Source organism: Malurus melanocephalus, unplaced genomic scaffold (genome assembly GCF_030028575.1).
Source record: "Malurus melanocephalus ecotype Western Australia unplaced genomic scaffold, MMel_1.1 scaffold_288, whole genome shotgun sequence".
Taxonomy (NCBI): Eukaryota; Metazoa; Chordata; class Aves; order Passeriformes; family Maluridae; genus Malurus; species Malurus melanocephalus.
This window is the reverse complement of record NW_026623520.1, coordinates 305,029-326,905: the sequence shown is the minus strand read 5'-3', so window position 1 is coordinate 326,905 and position 21,877 is coordinate 305,029. Positions and strand designations below refer to the sequence as shown.

Here is a 21,877-nt window from a genome sequence, read left to right as displayed (position 1 = left end):
GAGAGGTTCTGAACATCTAGAGTAGTTTTAGATGTAGGTGTTGACAAGGACTGTTTCATTATAGGTGATGAATAAAATCCCTGGKTTTTACCAAGTACATTTCTAAAAGAGTTTGCAGTGAGTGGTGCGGTTGCCATTGACTGCAGGTAAAGGGTTTAATCTGGGATCCAGAATAACTAAACTTTTTTTATTTAGTTTTTCTTGAAGGTTGAAAGTTGTGTTTATAAACAGTTTTCTGAATTTCTTTCTAACCTTACTTGAGGGATATATATATATCTGAAGCAGAAGTTCATATCATATAATTAGTGGCTCTTGTTTAGGTAATATTTGAAAAATGCCAGACAAAAATTAGTATTTCAGTTTAGAAGCCTAGAGAAGACCATCTTAACAGGTTGTGTTTTTCCTGTTGTAGACTCACAGTGATTGATTCAGATGGAGCTGCCAACTCTACCATTGCATCTCTGACTGTCAACAAGCCAGTGGATTATCCACCTATTGCTAATGCAGGACCTAATCAGGCTGTCACCTTRCCCCAGAACTTCATCACACTGAATGGAAACCAGAGCAGTGATGACCATGAAATCGTCAGCTATGAGTGGTCACTCAGTCCCAAAAGCAAAGGCAAAGTTGTAGCAATGCAGGTATGCATATTTCTCCTTGCATAGGATTGGAAAACTTRTTTATTTTTCCTCTATACCTAAGCAAACACATATCTAAATAACTGCTCAGAAGCACTTAAACACCTAGAGTGATGTTACTCTTTTTTTGTTTTTCTCTCACCTGTATTCAGCCCTTATTTTAGATACTACTTTTCATTCCCTTTTTTCATTCTTTGGGGCCAAACACACTTGCTTGTTTCCTGGTGGTTTGGAAAGACTTCACAWTGTCTGTCTGTGAACACTAGAGGCTGTTTGACAGGCTCCCATCTTCTGAGGCTCTGGGCAGGCTGGAAACTGGTAATGGGAGAATGTGGGGGTAGTCAGAGTTTTCTTGAAACACTTTCTCCTGGAGAGAGTAGAACTTAAATAGAAACTTAATTTTCTGAGTGAAAAATGACAAGACCTTTTGGTAGAGTTTATGCAGCCATGCTCTGTGATGGGTTTTTATGCTCACTAAAACATGGGTTTCCAATGAGGGCTTACAGAATTTACTCTCTTATTTTTATGACTGCTTTTGTTGTTGTTGTTCTTTTTAAATCTGAGAAGTTAATAAATATTTCCATTTGACTTGCATTTGGTGAGTTGGAGACAGAGCTCTGTAGGCAGTTGAGGTAATTAACCTAATGAAGCCAGCTGATACCCAGAATCCATTTTTTATAAGAGACTTGATTTCTGCCATGTTGGCAAATGCTTTAGACCTCCAGAACTGAAAAGAGATCACTCTGTAGATCTATTTAGGAGAGTAATATTAATGCAAGCCTACACTGTAGAGGAAATTAAAAAGTTTCGGGAAGGATTTATAGCATAATGATTKTTTTTCTGATTACTCACCAAGACAAAAACTTTCCAAAAGCATCTGAGCAAACTGCACTTACAGTTTTGAAAGCTGTTCAATCTTAAAGCAACATTTCTGAAGGAAGGGAATGATTGCTTGAGATATCCAATGGATTCCTTGGATATTTAATSTGGAAATACAAGTGCATGGTACAGTTTCTTTTCAGTAGACCAGTAATCTTTTTCATGTTCCATAAGCTGAGGGTCATAGAATCATGGAATGGTTTGGAGTGAAAGGGACATTGAAGATCTTGTTCCAGCACCCCACCATGGSCAGGGGTGTCACTCACTAGTCCAGGTTGCTCAGGGCCCCATCCAATTTGGCCTTAACTCTGCCAGGGATGGAGTATCCACACCTTCTCTRGGCAAYATTTTCCAGTGCTTCACCATCTTCTGTGYAAATAATTTCTAATATCTAATCTAAGCCTGCCTTCTTTCRGTTTGAAGCTATTCAYTCTGGTCTTGCAACTATCTSTCCATATAAAATGTCTCTCTCCTTTTTTATAAGCCCCATTTAGRTACTGAAGGGCTGCAATGATGTCYCMTCAGASCCTTCTCTTCTCCAGGCTGAGCAGCCTCAACCCTCTCAGCCTTTTTGYAGGAGAAGTGCTCCAGSCCTCTGATGGAGGCWCTTCYCTGGACCACTCCAGAGGATGCTGTGTCATATGATATCCACTGTTAGAGTGCACTGTTAGAGTAACAAGTACCTCTGCTTTAATAATAATCATTTATCAAGTCCCTTTGTTCTTATTATTATCTTTATCCAAAAAAAGAAAGCCAAACCTAATGGCATTATGACTTRTTATTCCTAATATGAGAGATGCCACAAATGTTCATTTTATTAGTAAAAGAACCTTTAGCTGGGCCCAGTCATTTTATGAGCTTATACAGTTGCCAACAAATACTGCCAGAAGAGTAAACTCAGGACAGGGTTGTCTTACTTAATATGGGGGCTTTTTTTCCATAAGCCTATAAGTCTGGATTCAAGTCAAGCTTGGCTTTACATTTAACAATTTTTATAAATGCTAAAAGATTTCATGATGTTTGTTTTCAAAATATCCCCATGGAAATTGAATAAGCTGTAGGAATTTTCATTAGTATCTAATTTCCTAATTGAGATTGCTAGTGTTCCATATGTTCCACAATTATGGTTGTGGAGAAATAATATAGTGTTGATACCAACAGAAGAAATTAGGATTTATTGCCTGTAGGTATTTCTCTGGGTTGGTAGGAATAGTTGCAATGGTGAACACATTACCTCTGTCTGAGCRTCAGATTTTGAGCCTTCTGTTTATCTGCAAGATGCATGAGCTCCTTGCTCAGGCACTGCATTTATGAATTTAAACATTTCTTTTTCCTTAAATTTGCTCTGTGAGACCTTTGGTTATCCACAACCATTTCTGTTGTATCTCGTGCTCTGTCCTTGCCAACGCTGCGAAGGGAGTGCGGACGCCGTACCTCCAGCTCTCTGCAATGCAGGAGGGGGATTACACATTCCAGCTGACTGTCACAGACTCGGCGAGACAGCGCTCCACAGCCGAGGTCACACTGATCGTGCAGCCTGGTAAGTCACTGCAGGCACCTCCAGGTCCCTCAGGGCTGCCCCAGCTTGGTGCCTTGACGGTGTTTTCCAACAMCTCCTCTCTCTGCATTGCACCTCTGACATGGCAGCCCCTATGTCTGGTACCCCTGACAAGGACTATTCCATTTTCTGTCAAGGCCGGCAGTTGAGCAAGTGTAGAGTCACACAAAGTCCAGGTGGTGATCCTGAGGGCTCACACCAGCCTGGTTATATAAGGCAACCTGCAGAAAGAGCTGTTTGAGTGTGCTGCTAAAAGCCAAATTGTAGCTCTTGAGGTTAATGTCCTACAAAGTCTTTTTTGAAAACTGCTCAGAGTATCAGTCAGTGCTTTGCTCAGTTTTCTTATTGTTTTGCAATTCTTCTGCAAGAGTTCTTGTGTGATTTGAATTCTCATTCAAATGAATTGCATTGTGYTTCCTAGGGAAAAGTGTCAAGCAAGGACTTTTCAAAATCTGCATCTTTTACATGTTTCTTTAGGTTTGGGAGACAAGTGATGAATAAGCCCAAATGGTCTGGGCCTCATGAGATTTTTWAAATTCCTTTACTTTTTTTCCTAGCATGTTTGCCCATTACATTCAAAGTGGCCTTTTCTGCCCACATAGGTCCCACATTCCGTGATGGGGTGATGTTTTATATTCCTGTTGTCACTTAGTACACATCTTTTGTCAATGATCCCTTCTTTACATCAGCTTTCCAGGAGCCATTTGCTTCACAAATCAAGAACATGAATTGGAAGTGTGGTGCAATGATGGTATCTTTTAGACCTGTACAGTATGGAGTTCCAAAGATTGCTAAAGTCAGGCCCAAGGGTAAATAAATACCCAGGAAAACTGTAGCATTACCAGTTTTACACGTCACAAAAGCAGAGGCTGAAAACAGAGTACCAGGTTATATGTTTCTGCACTAAATTCTCAAAGGCTCTGAATTGGCATTAACTTAGTGGCATCATGCTGGSCTGGAGCAGCAGACAGAATGGGTCAGTATCTTCTTTGAAGGCAAAGAATCATATTTGTGTGTTTGTGTAATTTGAATTGCTGGAACTAGGAAAATACCCCACCACTCATGTTTTGTGACGTTTCGTATCATGGGTTGAGCATGCAGCAAGATTTTTAGGGGTATGACTGTGCCTTCAGATAGGACTATGAAAAAGGGTCTTGCTGTAAGATTTGTGATCCCATTTGCTGTGGGATTTGGCTCGTTGCAAAGCTGTCCTCTCCCTCCTGCTGGTTTGCCCATGTCATACTTGTGRTTTGTACTTTTTGGGACAATATATCAAATTTTCATTAAAATATTCCGTAAAATCTTTCCTCTGATTGGCCAGCCTTGCTGGTGACTACCTAGAAAATGTCATACACTAATTATTAATTTTGCAGAAAATAACAGTCCTCCAGTAGCAGTGGCTGGCCCTGACAAGGAATTAACCTTCCCAGTAGAAAGTACTACACTAGATGGAAGCAAAAGCCAAGATGACCAAGGCATTGTCTTCTATCATTGGGAAAATATCAGGTATCTAAAGATTTTACTAATCTCCAGTAAAATAGAGAGCAAAAGGAAAGTAACTTGGTCTAGAGCCTCTTACGCAATCATGTCGAGTGATGTTCTGTTAGAGAATAGCTTTCAGGACCATCCCACTTGAATACTAATAGCATAAGAAATAGTAATTTTAAGYTGAACTTCAAAAGCTCAGACAGTCTCTGCCTATGTTTTGCAATGTTTCATTTTGAGGCCTACTTTTATAAAATTGAAAGAAAATGACAGAAACTTCTGTGTCTCTTATTAAAAAGCAAATAACAGGCTTGTGTACCTTCATCTAATATACCAAACTTTTCCATTAGTGCTTAGAACTGGGATTTCTCAATCACTTATTTATGGAACAGTAAAGTGTCAGTCACTTCAGGCTGAACTTTACCTAATGGGTGACTAAATCACTGTTGAATGATGATTGAAAATGTTTTACAAAAGCTTGTAATTCTATGTTTATGTGCAAATCTAATTGCTCCTTACTAAAAGGAAGAGGTGTTTTAGCTCATGCAACTGTCATACCTGGTACAGGAAGAGGTTTTCTGGCAGCCTGTTCATTTTGTGAGTGTCTCTTGGAGCAATATAATTTATATGAAATAGCTATTAGTTATAGTTCTATTTTCATGCTCTCACAGAATAGAATTGTGGTGAGGTTGAACTTTGGGGTGCATTATCATAAGTGGGGGTGTGTGCTTGGGTGCTTTGAATGTCTTGGTAAAAAGCATTAATGGATTGTCTAAACTAAACTCATGTCTCAGATAGTTCTTTAACCATCAGTGCTTAAATAGCAAGCAGTAGTAGAACTACAACATATGAAAGCAGAAGGTGTGAGCAATGCTGCTGAGCTCCCAGTCTGGCTGGCTGGGCACAGTTATTTTTGTGAGATGTTTTGTTTCAGTGGGCCAAGCTCAGTACAGATGGAAAATGATGACAAGGCAGTAGCAACTGTGACTGGCCTCCAGGTTGGTACCTATCGCTTCAGGCTGACCGTGAAAGACCAGCAGGGCCTGAGCAGTGCATCTGTGCTCTCCATTACTGTGAAGGAAGGTAAGCCTGGCTGCTACCACTCCTTAGGGAATGGTGGGCAACTGGACAGTTCATTAAGTTGCTGACAGAATGTCAAGGAAATCAGAATAGAAAGGTATAACATATTTGTCGTCATGTTTCAAGGGTGTTCAAAAAGACTCAACTGCTCTGTAGTAAAGTAGTATTGGAGTGACTGGCAGAATTGATTTCATTTGATGCAAACTGTTTTAATGTTCAATATATGCAAAATTAGTTGTAATAAACATGCTCAAAAATAATATATTTGATAATTTCATGTCTACATCATTAAGAATATACATTTTTATTTTATGTTTGAAGTTAAGCTTAGAGTAGAAAAGCAGTTTTACTGTGTATTTTAGAGTAACATCCTAGAAGTAACATCTTGGTGAACCAATTTCCACTTAAAAAATTAGTATTAAAAAAACTGGGGTTTGGGGTTTTTYGGTTTTGTGTTGTTGTGGTGGAGGCTTTTTTGTGTGTTTTTTTGGGTTTTGGGGTTTTTTTGGTTGGTTTTTTTGGTGTATTTGGGGTTTTTTGTTTGTTTTGGGGTTTTTTTTTGTTTGTTTTTTAAAATTATTTATTTTTTAATTATACAGAGAAACAGTTGCTGTGGTATAGGGTATTTTAATTTTTTGAGGTTTGGTATTTTAATTTTTTCCCAACATGCATGCTATAAAAAAGTTTTAGGATAATCATAGAATCATAGAATGGTTTGGGTTGAAGGAACCTTCAAAATCACCTTGTTACACCCCCCTGCCATGGGCTGGGATACCTTTCACTAGACCAGACAGTGCAAAGCCTCATCCTTGAACCCCCCCAGGGATGGGCTGACTTCAGCAAGCCCAGAATGCAGTTGGCTTTCTAGACTGCACGTGCCCATTGCTGGGTCATGCTGAGTTTCTTGTCAGCCAACACCCCAAGTCCTTCTCTCCAAGGCTTAGTGGCATTATGCTGGCTGGTCCCGGTCCATGCTCTGTCCAATTGGTACTTGGGATTGGAATTATGCTGACCCCTGCGCATCTCAGAGAAGAAGGTGGACTTTGTTTTACCCGCGTGCTTCATTGCTTGAACTCTTTCAAAGTTTCACTTAGTTTTCAGTTAGAAATACATGGCAACAGCTCTGCCCAAATGTGTCCATGGTCTTATTTGGGCTGTGAAGTGTAGCCACCGTAAGTCCTGTCTATAGTCAGAGGTTTGATACCAAAAATAATGAGTTTTCCAATAACCAAGTTTAGTCAATTGGTTTTATTTGGAAGAGTCAAGATCAGTTGTATCACAGACAACCCTATGCTGYGCAGCCAAAGCACCAGAGATCAGCCCAGAATTGAATTAATGTCCAATGATTTGTATCCAGTAAGGTGTTTCACTCAGCCTCTCAACTTCCTTGAGCCCTTGCTTACCAGTTGCGTTCTAAAGAAAAATCAGTGATGTCTGGTTTCTGGAAAGAGAATATGTTCATATTTCTCTGGGTTTTTTTCACCCTATGCCCAGTGCATGCCTCAATTTCATTGATAATGGTGAGCAAAAAAAAAATTGGGAATTAGACCTAAGTTTGCTGATTGCATTTCGCCTAAATACAGGCATTTTGAAGATGCAGGATCTTGCACAAGCTTCTATTGGGTAATAARTGATTTTCCAGATGAAAAGGTCCCAGCATGGTGGTCTCATGTCTTGGCACTTTCAAGAGGCAGAAAATCTTTTTGCTTGACTGAGAAGATCTGATAATTAAATTACTGTGAAACTGTAAATATAATATCCTACAATACTTTTTGAAAAATACCTTTCTCCTCATGGTGCACCTCTGTTTTTATTAGACTGCAATATGCCCAGAGCCAAATTTTGTATACCCACTCATCCTTTTCCTGCAGCTTTGACATGAGGCTCTGTTGTTATTGTCTGTAATCATCAGGTAAAGAATTGCAATGTGGGTGTATTGGCAATGGCAAGTCACATTTCTCATGTTTTGAAAGCAAATCCCTCTCCACTATTTTTATGGCTAGAAAACAACARTCCACCCCGGGCACACGCTGGTGGGAAGCATGTTCTGGTGCTTCCAAACAACTCTGTTACCTTGGATGGCTCAAGGTCCGCTGATGACCAGGGGATTGTGTCATATTTGTGGATTCGGGATGGTCAAAGCCCRGCAGCTGGGGTAAGTTTCTTGAAGGTTGTAATGAAATTGGGCTTTTCTTATGTGCATAACACCACTGCATAAGGAGAGTGGGTGTGACCCATAAGATGCTGTCAGGTGTGGGATCTGTTTCTGGTTGGTGTCCCTGCTCTCTGTAATGCTGTGGTTCAAGAAGCTGGTGATATTTCCATTACAGCGAGAGAATATGGCAGCTAAGTAAGAGGACTGCAGAAATGCAGCATTAGTTGGGAAAGATTTCAGACAGAAGAATAAAGCTGTGCCTCTTTAAGAATAATAGGTGATAGTATGAAGCTAATGTGTTTGAGAGGAAAAGAAGTAATCTGAAATCCAGACATTCCAAAGGAGGAAGGATCTGCAAGAGCAAGAAGTGCCAGTAAAGATTAAGGAATTCTGCCTGGTATCATATGATGTAAAACTTGAAGTTTAAGATAAAAATGGTGTTTGGCATTGTGTAGATACCTTGCCTGGCAAACAATGGTGAATAGCCTGAGGCGTTAGGGCATGGATGCTACTCTCTGCGTGGGGCAGACAGCAGAAATACCTGATGATAAACTTCAGTTTATGTGTCAACTAATAAAACTGGGATAACTTTTTTCCCTATTTGCAAAAAGTRTTATGGACACTCAGGAAGACAGTGGCAAATCAGCAAGTACTGGGAGAGGAGAAAAAAAGCAAAATCATAAAGAAAACATCTAGAAGCAGTTCACATGAGAGTGTAAGAACTGAAGAGGTGTAGCTTAAATATAGCTGGCAAAGKTAATAGTTGAAAATACATGAACTCCAAGGAGAGGAAATTAGGAGTTAAGAAAGCAGAACTAAGGATACAGAATAAAATTGAGAAGYGATAATATAACTGTCTTGCATTTTCAAGCAGATAAATTCCTCAGGTTATCGGCTGTTCTGTCTGGGGTATTTTTAATGAAAATATCCATAGTCTGCAGATATCCTCATTAACTGTACCTTCCAAATTGTCATTACTGTACTATAAACTATGGGTAGGTCACATTTATCCCAGAAGTCAAAGCAAGAACGCACACCATCATACCTGACAGCTGACTTAATAAACCTGCATAATGATTCTCTAAGGGTGTAACTGTTCTGAACCTTGTTTTTGCAGGATGTGATCCATGGCTCAGACCACGAGGCAGTACTGCAGCTAACTAATCTGGTGGAAGGAACCTATATTTTCCACTTGAAAGTGACGGATGCTAAAGGAGACTCAGATGTTGATTCAGCAACTGTTGAAGTGTGGCCTGGTATGACAATTAAAAGGTCATCGACATGTTGTGAATACCACATCTTTGTTCTCCTTTCCACTTATTTGTTTAGATGCTGATGACAATCTCTCAAAACACAGAGCAAACAGGTCTCTCTCTTACCTTCTTACTGTTCTCTGAATAGGCCCAAGTGTGTAAGAAGGTGACATCAGGTTTCTAACTACTACAGTCACTGTAGTTGGGGACATAAATAAATAAAAATTATACCTATTAGTTAATATTTTCATTAGGTTTTTGTTGCAACTCATTCTTTGYAAGTTTTTTGTTTCTCTTCTAAGGTTTCGTGTTTCTTTTTCTGCTTGTTAATTAGTCTGGCCAATAGAAAGAGAWGGGAGCTGAACATTAAATTTAGGTACAAATGCTGCAGTTTGATGGTTGAAAGTGTTTGTTTTTCTTCTTTCACCCTTAAGGACGAAACCATTCCTCATAGAATTTCAGGGACTTGAAAACTTTCTTTTCATGGTTGGATATTACTTATTACTTAGATTTGTTTTCAAATGCAGGTGAAATAGCTATATGATGGAAGTTGAAGTTTTAGGAAARTACTCTGAAATCTTGAGTCAGAGATTACTTGCTTGTCTGGCTCCTGTGCAATGTTTTTATWTCTGTTCCTCACTTTATTGTTGAATGTAACTGGATTATGATTCTCATGGGAYATCTGTGAGGTTTGTTTTGTTTCCAAGGTACTCTAGAAATTCAAGTATTATTTAACAGAACCCTCAGTTTGTCAGGGTAAACAGGGTAAACATACCTGATATTTCCCAACTTCACCATCCTCATTTAGACTTGCTCASAGTCTTGCATGTCTGTACAAATCCATCTTTGGCTCCCTTTTCTTGGGTGGTAGTCAGTAGTAAATAACTGGCAAGAAACTTGGTAATTGGACTCATCTTGTGCTTAGCACAGAAGTTGCTTTTCTGCACAGAAACGTGTAAATGCTGAAAATGCACCTTGAAGTACTTTCTTGATAGGATGGGTTGCTGGGTTGCTGTCTTAGGACCCACCAGGTTTGTTTCAGAGAACGTGGCCATATAGGCTAAGTACTTCTCTAAGAACACAAAAGAGATGTGGCCATATAGGCTAAGTACTTCTCTGAGAACACAAAAGAGATGGCTTATCAGTGATATGGGTCTTATGCAGAAAACGGTAGCATTAATAAGTCCTTTCAAGTACTGCATATTGCTACTGAAATGTTTACCAGGCTCTGAAGGAGTAGCTTTCTTCTTCTTCTTCTGTCAGATCCCAAAAGAAGTGGTCTGGTGGAGCTGATCCTGCAGGTTGGAGTGGGACAGCTGAGTGAGCAGCAGAAGGACACTCTGGTGAGACAGCTGGCTGTATTACTGAATGTTTTGGATTCAGATATCAAAGTTCAGAAGATACAAGCCTACTCAGATATAAGGTACAAAGATGTCCTGTTGTGCCAGAAAGACTTGTGATTTTCTTCGCATCTTTCACAACTCATAATTAGTTGCAAAATAATCTTTTCCAGGATGACAGTATTCTCAATATAACTTTGGAGGTGAATTTCTTCTGCAGTAGAAAATTGATGAAGTAAACTCTGTGGAGGCTCAGAACTGAAGTGTTTTGTTTAAAAAAATCCAAATTTTTTTGTACAGATTTTTTTTTTCCTTTAAATAAAGGAAAACATGCATATATGTGTCTTTGTTCCATACAGTGCTGATATTTTTTCCAAATGCTCAGTGGAGTGAGATAAACAGACTTCTCACAGTGAAGCAAGTGTTCTATTTCAAAGTAAGGTTCCAGCTCTATTTGATCAAACCTATTTTATTCCCCCTTTTTTTTCCTACTTCTTCTCCATGGTTTGGATATTCCTAATATTTTGCAAACATTTTCCCAGGTAATGGTCATGAAAGTCCATTTTTTGCACAGTGGATTCTCTTAAGTGTGGTATTTTACTGTGAAGAAGAAATGGCCCCTGTACTTTGTGTAGAGCGCTAGAGATGTCTGCATGTGCCCAGAGACACTTCTCAGCGTGACTGGTAGAACCTGAGTTCTACTGAGTTCATGAACTCAGTTCATGAGTTAGGTTTAAATTACTTCTTGTCAACTACTTKGTAATTTAAAAACCATTTTGGTGATTATTTAGCTCTCAGGGAACCTCTTGAAATTTAAAACCACAATTTGGAAAGCATAGTTTTTATAGCTATGGTATTTTTAATCACAGCTTTTCAAATGAAAATGTTGCCTGGAGTGTCTGATACAAGATGAGAACAACAGAGTGTTCTCATCAGAGTGCCTTCTGACAGATTCTGCATGAGAGTGAAGAAAGCAAATGTATACATACTTCTTAAAGTCAGGAAGACCAAGCAGGGAATCGCATTTGCTGTTATCCTCACCTGCTTTGTGTGAAACTGAGAAGCCAGACAACTGCTGGTGCTCCCAGCTCAAAATGATGATCAGTTGTCTGATCCACAGAGTTCCCTAATCTTTGTCATGGTGACATTGTCTTTCCAGAAGCAAAAAAAAATCCAAAAGTCTACACCCTTTATACTTTATTGCTGAATGCCTGACAAAAATGATCCGTGACAGTAGTCCTGACCTTAGCTGTTCTTTCTGCAGCACTGCAGTTGTGTTCTACGTGCAGAAYGGGCATCCTTCCTCGGTGATCAAGGCATCGGATGTCTCACGGGCTCTGCACATGCAGCTGCTGAAACAGAAGGCTGACTTCCTGCTTTTTAAAGTCCTACGCGTTGACACAGCTGGTATGTATTGGATCATGCTTGCTTGTCTTAAAACTTTGCAGGAATTTGGCTAACACAGCACCTGGAAACAGTGACATAGTGCATAGAGTCCTTCTGTCTGCCATCTGGTGTCTGGGCTTGGTGGGTGTAGCTTTACAAAAGATGGTGTTGAGGACAATACTTAAAATGCTTCATGATTTGTGGTAGGTAGACTGGTGCCAGTTACTTTTAAGAGACATCAGCATTTTGCCTGTATCAGCAGGCAAAAGCACATCTTAGTGCAGGAAAAAGCATCAGGAAGGCCTGTGGAATAAGGATAAAGATGCATCTTTTCTTGGAAGATGGCAAAACTTAACATAGCCATAAAATAGGTGTTTCATGTCTCTGCTTCCTTCAGGGCTTTTAGAGTTCAGTGAATAGGCTTGCAATCTGTCCTTGTCTGCCTGTAACAGGCAAAATGGGTGATCAGTTTGTTATAAATTAGTCAAATATTTGCAATGTACACAGGCCGCTGGGGTTTCCTCTAATGAACTCTTTCTTTTGCCCAAAAAGATGCTTGAACTTCTAAGCTTATTTTAAGCTTCACTACTAATGTCACCCCTTTATGATACTTAGGTGTTACAGACATGACTTCTCTGTAATTTAAAATCAGGACTCAACAATTCAAATAGAAAAAAAGTAAGCAAGCTCTGGTCATAAAATGATCATTGATTGTGTAGTAAATTCCATCTTTATTTACTGTGYGAAAAGAATTTTTTTTTATTATAAATGTACTCTGATTACGTTCTTTCTCCTCACAGCCAGCAGTCTGCTAAACTGTAAACCTATTTGACACATAGCGCCAAAGAAAGGGAGTTTGAAAAAATATTACAGTGTAATGAACCTGATACTTTACCACCAATCTGGTCTTACAGTGAGAGGCTGCACGAGGTTGTCCATTTACACAACTGATCCTTCGTTTGGTTCTGTTCTTAGGCTGCCTTTTGAAATGCTCTGGACATGGGCACTGTGACCCCATAACAAAGCGCTGCATTTGCTACCAGCTGTGGATGGAAAACTTGATTCATCGTTATCTAAATGATGGAGAGAGTAATTGTGGTTAGTTCGGGTGTTGTGGGATGTATTTCAAGAGTAACTTCTTGTCTTGTGAGACTGTTCATTATTTGTTCTCAGAATGGGCAGTACTTAGTAGGTGGATACTGAGGGGAGACTATAACAGTCTGTTTTGTCAGCCCAGCAATATCTTTCTGTAGAAAGATACTTGAATAATTTCTTGAAATTATGTCTTGACAGTAGTAGCCTAAATTAAAAAAAAAACAAAACACTATCTGATGAAAAACATGAAAACTTGGGAGAGAGATTTTGCAAAAGTTAGGGGCCAGTTGGAGGGATTGTTGAATAACGTGGGCACTGAAAAGCTTTTGAATAAGATTGTTGCAAATCTGGAAAAGAGGCAGCGACTTTGATTTCTCTGAGTGATTAGTTGGTGCTTCTGTGCCAGAAGTATGATCTGGTCTAAACAAAGAAAACATCATTGTTCTGGCCTGACCAATACTGACCTTTAGAATTTCAGATTTTTAGCATGATTAGTTCTACTGTTTCTATCAGTTTGCCTGGGAAACGTAATTTAGTTTCACCAGGATTATTCTCTCTATAGTCTGTGGCACACCTAATTTATCAGCTAAGCCTCTCTATTTTAAAGAAAGAATAATTAAATTAAAATTAAATTAGTCTTCTACTTGAGTTGAAATAATGATCAACTCTCTTAGTACAGTGCAGGCTTGGAGACATTTGCTGAGCAATGCACTGGTCTTCAAGTAAATCTATAGACATTTATAAGGAGCTTGGTACAAGCCATTAGGTAACAATGGCCACATGAGTAAAGACTAATGACGACTCACATAGGATGCTGGGWTTTGAGTCTGAGACGGGGACCTCCTGCAACCCTGCCCTAATGCTGTGTTGCTCCATGTCGTGATTTAGAATGCTGGCCAAAAGTCAGGCACCCACAACACCTGCTCACTCGCTCTCCCCCACCACACTGGGCAGAGATGAGCGAASGAAAAAAAAAWTAACAAAAGGGTTCATGAGTTGAGATAAGGAGCRGGGAGGAAATTCTTAATGGACAAAACAGGCTCCACTTAAGTTATGAACTGAATTTATTACTAACAAAGTCAGAGGAAGAGAATGAGAAATAAAATAAAACCCTCAAAGACACCGATCTTCTCCCCACTCCCTCCCACTGACAGTGCAAAGCAGGGGGTGTGAACAGGGTGTGGGGTTGGTCAGTTCAGGGTGTGGGGTTGGTCAGTTCAGGGTGTGGGGTTGGTCAGTTCAGGGTGTGGGGTTGGTCAGTTCATCACCGGATCCTCTGCGGCTGCTGAGGGAGAGGAGTCCTTCCCTTGCGTTGCCGTGGGGTCCCTCCCACGGGAGACAGTTCTCTGTGAACCTCTCCGGCGTGGTTCCACTCTCACGAGCAGCAGTCCACACACATCTGCTGCATCGTGAGTCCCCCCCCACAGGCAGACAGTCGTCCCAAAACTGCTGCACCGTGGGGTCCCTTGTCCCCTGGGTGCAGGCCCAAGGCCAGACTGTTCCATCTCGGGAGCAAGGCCTCTCTCTCCATGGCTCTCCTGCTGGACACAGCCCCTTCTCGGCATCTACCCCCTCCGGCATGGGGACCTCCCTCCTCCACGGTTCGGGTGATCTCTGCACCCTCTGGGGTCCCATGGGCTGCAGGGGGACAGCCTGCTCCACCATGGTCACCATGGGCTTCAGGGGGACAGCCTGCTCCACCATGGTCACCATGGGCTGCAAAGGAATCTCAGATCTGGCACCTGGAGTAGCTCCTCCCCTTCCTTCTCCACTGACCTTGGTGTCTGCATCCCTCACATTTTCTCAGCCTCCTCCTCTGGCAAAACTTCTGTGCGGCTACCACGTTTGTTTTGATTTCTTCTTAAATATGTTTTCACAGAGGCGTAACCACCATCTCCAGTTGGCCCAGATTTGGTCAGTGGCATGTCCATCATCCTCAGAGCCAAAAGCAATTGACTCTGCCGGATATGGTGGAAGCCTCCAGAAGCTTCTCACAGGAGCCATCTTTTTGGCCCCCCCACTTCCAAAAACTGGGCTAAGCAAAACCAACACACTCCATAATGTAATAATAACAATACTGAAAACTGAGTATAGACACATTGGAGTTCAAATTRTTGCACATCTCTCTGTATCCTTCTCTGTTTTCCTGGATTTATAAATGCAAGTGTGGGGCAGAAGGATCTACCTCTAACCAGCCCCTGCTTTAAAACACTACTAAAATGCCAGACCCAGAGTACACCTCTGTTTATTTCAGTTAARGAATGRTAACTGAGGTGGTAACCRTGACCCTKTGCAGGATGRTCAGTTCCCACATAGACATCAGATATCTTGGGATGGTAAAAKGTATTTGAGAGGATGAAAATTTTCTAATGTGCACTTCTAATCTTAAAGCTTAAAAATTTTTAGGAATTCTTCTAAGACTATGTTGCTGCTGAGTTTTCCTGTGTTCCCGTTGCCACTCCCCATTCCTCAGGACTGCTTTTTTTTATAGAGTTGTATTAGAAGTTATTCTGTTCATATGACTTAATGAAGTGCTGTTGTGTTTCTTTTTTCAGAGTGGAGTATACTCTATGTGACTGTATCTGTTTTTATTTTGATTGTGGTCATGGTAGGGCTTGCCTGGTTCTGCATCTGCTGCTGCAAAAGGTACRTGATTTGTGTTCCTTTTTGGTGGGATATTGCAAAAATTGCACACAATCTCCATATTTGAGTCCAGTCTTTAACACTAAACCACTGAACTCATTTTGGACATGCGAGGAGCTTCCTGTAGCTGTTTCTGTAGATGCACACTTCTCTTGAAAAAAGGCGTATCAATTTGTGTCTGTGCTCTTCTGCATTATGAAAACCAAAAAGCTAATTTTGCAGTAACCTTTATATTAAGTAATAATTAATTTTTGAATGCTAAGAGTGTACTGCAGATCTTCAGTCTCCTACTRAGTCCTGCAGATACTCCAAGCTAAGGAAAAAAAGGCACACCCTGAAGATCACTGATGGAGGAATGTTCTAGGCTATGGGAAAGGATTTGCTCCCCATCTGGTGCTCCCTTGGACAGGAAGGGTGGGTGGCTGGGCTGCATGTGGCTTACAGGCAAAGAGCACTCCRGTGATCTGAGTCATGTAGACTTCTTGCTTCCTCTTTGCTTAAACAGGAACATTCATACTACTGAATGTTGTTTCCCTCTCTGCCTCCTCTCCAGTCTTTCCTACTGAGCTGATAAGAAATCCTCTTTCAAGTGACAAGCCCCTGCAAGTTCTGTCACTAGAGCAAGTGTTTTTGCTGTGGTTCAAACAACTCAGCAAATAGATAGCTTGTTCAGGTGTTAGCAAAAATAAAATGCCATCAAAATCTTTCTGGATTTTCATCTTTTCCTGGGTTTCTTTGCAGTATGTAAAGGATGTGTGGGAGTCAATACTAATTTTACTTTTATGGTTGAAGGAACAGTGATGTTAGTAGAAAACTTTAAATAGCAAAGTGTGTCCCATTCCACCCCCACAGTGTGGGGTGGATTCTCACAGACTTATGTATAATTTAAGGAATTTTTTATGAGTTCAGCTGCTTCTGTCCTTTATCCTCATGTGGCTTGTGCCTGAGAGTGAGGGTTGGGTGATACAGATCCATGTGAAAAAGAGGAGGGGATTGCTGCACAAAACAGAATGGCAAGAGACTCTCTGTGCCTTGTGGAAACAGCGTGAAAAAGACCCAGTGTAGCGATTTGGTCAGAGTTTTGGAGGTTTTAAAGAGTTTCAGTTGCCAGATGAAGTCTATAGAAGACCATGGAGGGGAGACTAAGGCTGGCTGTTGCTGTAATGCTGCCTGAGCAGTAAGGTGAATTCTCTACTGTGGACTGTGGGGGCATGCAAATATTCATCTGCCATGTGTGTAGCTACTGTGCTGAAATTGAACAAACTATGGCTTGGGAGAGCAAACCAATCTGCCTTGCTTTCTTCATTGTTCTGCATCAGAGAGAAKATAAACGATACTGTCTTGTCTATAGGGTATGTAGCTGTGTGTATGAAAAGGAAGGGGGAGCAGATCTGTGTCTGTACCTGAGAATTAAATGTCTTTTTGGTTAACTATCTTTTTAGCAGGAAGAGGACAAAGATAAGAAAGAAAACAAAATATACCATCCTTGATAACATAGATGAACAGGAGAGAATGGAGCTACGGCCCAAATATGGTAAGTACTGTATGGCAATCCGTGAACTCATCCACCAAGTGTGYAGCCAGTGTGTCTGAATTGATACCTGTAGTCAGGAGGAGCCTAGAAGCTGGTCTACAAGTTTGGGAGTGGCAGAGACAAACAGACAATGAACTGGCTGAGGGAGAATCAGTTAAYTTCTTTAATAAAGCCTTGGGCTCAGCCTCTGCTCTGACCTTCTGAGTTTATCTTAATTTAGAACATTTAATTGTCCCACAGATTTCCTCCATGTAAGCCTTCTTTCTCTGCACATTCTTTAATATTTGGAGCTGTTTTTGTTGCTGCGCAGCAGTTCCCTCCTGACCCCTAAGTGCCCTGTTAGACATTCAGGAGACTTCAGATACTGTTCACATATATTTTAATTTACCTGACTTTCAGGTTTTAGCAGGGGAAATGTTCGAATCCAATGAAATAAAATCATTCTGAAAAACTGCTGTCCTAGAAAGACAGAGATAATATTTCTGTAGAAACCATGACCTTTGATTGCCATTCACGTTAATAAGCTTGTTGAGTGGACAGACTGATTTCCAGATTCAAGCTATTAAAAATACATTTGGTATGTACTTTTCAATTTAAATACGTATATTCACATTGTTGTTTCAAATTTAAATACATATATTCACATTTCAGAGTCATAAATGGATGGGCCTACAGTGAAGTCATAAGAGTATCTGAAATAGCATATGTTACTTCCTAGGCCAGTTTTTTGTACTGGTGTATGCTGATACACTGTGCTGCAGGGAATGTTTTATTTTAACTTTCATATCACATCAGGGAAGAAGATGGTTAGGAGTTACTAAAAACCCAAACCTTTCTAAGGAGTTTATTCTGTTTTTTTATTGTCAGGTATAAAACACAGAAGTACAGAACACAACTCCAGTCTGATGGTCTCAGAGTCAGAGTTTGACAGTGATCAGGACACTATCTTCAGCAGAGAAAAGATTGAAAGGGAGAATTCTAGAACACTTAYAAATGGATCCATCAGAAATGGAGTTTCCTTCAACTACAGCTCCAAAGACAGATAACTGAATGAGGGTAAAAGCACAGAACACACTGGTGCAACACATCTGAAACATGCTGGCCCACCTCTGTTTTTCCAGAACCAAAAGCTTCCTAAAATATCAACTAAATGGAGATGAAAGGGTAAATTTCTAGCACAGRTAGGAGAATGCAGAAGGAGGAAGAAAGCATTAGATGGTCAGCTAACTCCTCTTGTCACCATCATAGGAACAAGAAAAAGCCCATCTTCTCACATGTTCTGTGCTGAATGTTTGAACTTCAGAAGGCCTTTTCTTCTACATCACTGCTACAAAATTGGCAGGGCTGTTATGCTACAAACTGTGGTAACTGACAATGGCATACAGATTCATATCATGTGCTCCTAATGCTCTCCTTGAGAAAATGGTGTGATTTACAACAGCAAAAGCCGATATAGATGGAGTCCCTTTTAACTATAGAGAGCAATACGTGGCCACAGTCTCCATCTTAATTTTCATTTTAGGATGGAAACACAAAGAGCATTTTTAGTGCATTGTATTTATCCAACTGTAATTTGTGACTTCCTTTCCTGGGGTAAAAATGCTATTGTTCTCAGAGAAAATTAACAACTAGCAGTTGTACTGAATCAGCTGTAATGTAATATTGTGTTGTATCTGTGTCCTGCAGGATGCAGTGTTTCCTGTATTCATATAGAAGGTGTGGTGTCTGCAGGAAAATCCAACCTTAGGTTGCTTCTGTAATGATCAAGTTGCTTTGGCTCTGCCGTGTCCCTCCAGGAAACCGTAGCAGGAAGGACTTGGTGCAAGCACCTTCAGGAGCATTTTGAGCATCCCAAAAYACCTTTTTGGATCACTTTGAGGAGCTCTGGACCTTTTAAGACTGAACACTCAGCAGAGATGGGTTTTTATCTGTCAGCGTCAGTGCTCAGTTAAAGAATGTGCCAGGCACTTGTGCATTGAAATGTTTATGGCAAATAACCCTGTGTGGAGCAGGAGGTTTAATGTACCTTCATTGTCATGGGAATCGGTACKGAGCAGTGTTTTAGCTTGAACATTAGATTATTTGATTTTTTCCTCTGTGGCTTTTCAGTGACTGGATGTGTTGGCCTACAGAGATCCCTTTTGATGTTTGGCAAGGGTGGGTGTATTGAAGTTCTGATATTCTTGTTCACAGTCTGGGTAATTTCTTCACAGCCTGCTTGTTAGGCTTTGGAATCATACCCCCAATACTGCTCTTGAAAGCTCAAATTTAAGACCTGACTTTTATACATAAGCCTCACTTGTGGGGGCGTCTGTGTCAGTGGTACTGTTAAGCAATGACATCAAGCTTTCCTGGGGGTCCTCTACTGATGTTCTGGAGTCTTGGGCTGAGATGGAGGAATGATGTGTTTTGATGGAGAAAACATTCCTCTGGGAGCATTTTTGAACAGTTTTTTTTTTTAAATGTTTTGGTTTCATTGTTTGGAGATTTTTTAATCTGGTAGTAGAGAACTCGTTATCAGAGGACAGAGCAGTAAAAAAATCAAAGGGAGCAGTTTAGAAGGGTCAGGGAGAGAACATAGCCCATCTCCATCATAGGATTTGGGGGCTTTCTCCATCCTTTCTTAGAAGTCTGACACAACAGAGTAGCAGGGTTGAACATGGGGGCTTCTGTGCTTCTCTTGTTAATAGACTTAGGCAACATTCAGGAGTATTGTCTAGGCTGGAAGGAATCAGTGGCCAAAAGTTGCAGCAACATACCATGCTCATCACTTGTATCATACCTTTGATTCTCAAGTGCAGTCAGCAACAGTCCCTAAGGCTACTAATGCAGCACTGAGCAGTATTTACCGTGTCCAGCCTTGCATTTTTCTGGGGGTCTTTTCCAGAGTGTGGCTGCATCGTGGTGGGAGAGGCTGTAAAGAGCTAAAAAGGGCTAATACAGGTGTTGTCTATGTTTTTCCCATACACACCAGCAAAGTGTAGTATAAATGGCATGATTTGCTTTCTTCAGAAACCAAGTTTCAACTCTGTGTATGGGGGTTAGGCTATTTCTTGTGTTTCTTGAAACAAATCTACTTATCACACTCTCCTTSTTCTTGAGAGTGTGTGTGTATACGTGTATATATATATTTTTAAATAACTTGGTCAACAAAAGCAAGGTTCTGGTGTCTTTCAGTTCCTGCTCTAGATGTGTTAACAGCATAAAAGCAGTGTTCACTTTAAAGCATTCCTGAAGAAGGTTAGGGCCCACTCAAAATACTAATTTATTTTTTCCTTTGAAATGCAAGTGTTGGGCTTAATCCATTCTGAACAGCTTCACAGAATGTTCTAGCAGGAATAATTCTCTTGGAAACATGCATTTTTAAGCAAGCAAACAAATTGTTTAAATAATGTCTAGTGTGTTTGTGCCGTGCTGCCATTGATGCTTCTGCTAAATACTGTCTCCTGTGTGCCTTTATCTATAAGCTTACCTTCTAGGACATGTCAGTGCAGTCAGCATCTGTCAGTTTTGTGGAATTAATCACTTTCGTCTTTTGGGTTTATGTTTTTTAATGCCAGTGCTGAAGCCTAAGATGTTGTTCTTTCAAGGTATTAMAATATCTTTTTTTAAAAACAAACCAACCAACCATACCAAAATTAAGAACTGATTCTCCAGTAAAACAACTCCAGGAATCATAAACCTGCATTCCTTAATGCTGCAGAATTCCCAGGGTTATTCCCCTGCCCACAGAAGCACATTGGTGGGCTCAGATCTTTGGATCACTGGTAAGCTTGTGTGCTATGAGAACGTATGCATGATTTGGCTAAGTATGTGTAAGTAATTGGTAAGACCAATTTCTCATTGTAGAAGGCCCTAGCAAGTGGAAGTTGCTTGGTAAATTCAGTTCTCTAGATGGTACTTTGACATYTTTGTCAAATACATCAGTATGATGTCAATATATTTTTTCAGCTACTTCTGATTCAGCCAGTTTGATTATGCCAGCTGCTTGGAAGAAGTTATTCCTCTTACCTTAAGAGGAGGCTTGCTTTTAATATATGGAACATACACAGAAGATGAAAGCAGTAATTTCTGGCTCTGTGAATTTGTGGCATCACGTTTGTGTCACTTGGCCAAGCATGTTTGTGTCAGGAATTTAAGAGAGACTGTAGCAAGCCTTGTMTCTTGATTCAGTATAATTGTTATTTCTAGAAGCTTTGCTTTCTTGGAGAATGTCAGGTCATACCATGAGTGAAAGGGTCAGAAAACTTGCCATTATGGTGCAAACACAGTGGCAGAATTCTGATTCTAACCCTTTGGTTTGGGTTATTATGGGTTTGAAGCATGTTCTCAGTCCTCACATTTACTTCTGCACACTCTTTTCTTTCACAAAAGAGTGAAAGAGTGCTGGCAGCTGATTTGTAAAACAGGGATAGGACTATTCCCAAAAGACTCATCTGCACTGAAAAGCAGAGGACACCAGATAGAGTATGTCCTGTGTGGCTCAGAGTCTTCTGAAAATAAAGAATAATTCAGTTTGGCACTGCTAAGATACTGCCTCTTGTTGAAGGCAGTGTGATACTTGCAGTGCCTCATTGCCTTGAAGTGTAAGCACTGGATTGTCATTTGCCTCTCGGTCTTACACGCACAAGCAGGGATTGTCAAGCTATGTAAAAGGACTGCCTTTGTTTGCATTTTAAGGAAGGAGTCTATTTTGGAAGAAAACCTCCTAAGCATTWAACAGGTTCTGTATATACACTGCATGAAACTGCCATGGTTGTGAACAGGTAATTGTCTTGTGGATTTCATTTTCCTAACCAAAATGATACTGCAGAATGAAACAAAATTTACC

The 21,877-nt window shown here is 40.4% G+C and overlaps 1 protein-coding gene across 1 annotated transcript in view; it reads left to right on the top strand.

Moving 5' to 3' along the window:
• The window catches only part of KIAA0319 (KIAA0319 ortholog), a 43,519-nt gene extending 21,649 nt beyond the window's left edge, over positions 1–21,870 (top strand). The window contains exons 9-20 of the mRNA XM_057376716.1: positions 413–641; positions 2,934–3,057; positions 4,449–4,581; positions 5,495–5,643; positions 7,644–7,795; positions 8,913–9,051; positions 10,312–10,471; positions 11,653–11,795; positions 12,750–12,872; positions 15,425–15,515; positions 16,955–17,046; positions 17,914–21,870. Of these exons, the coding sequence (XP_057232699.1) occupies positions 413–641; positions 2,934–3,057; positions 4,449–4,581; positions 5,495–5,643; positions 7,644–7,795; positions 8,913–9,051; positions 10,312–10,471; positions 11,653–11,795; positions 12,750–12,872; positions 15,425–15,515; positions 16,955–17,046; positions 17,914–18,092 (1,714 nt within the window). The 3' untranslated portion in view covers positions 18,093–21,870. The remainder of the gene's footprint in view (positions 1–412; positions 642–2,933; positions 3,058–4,448; positions 4,582–5,494; positions 5,644–7,643; positions 7,796–8,912; positions 9,052–10,311; positions 10,472–11,652; positions 11,796–12,749; positions 12,873–15,424; positions 15,516–16,954; positions 17,047–17,913) is intronic.
• Positions 21,871–21,877: the final 7 nt, after the last annotated feature.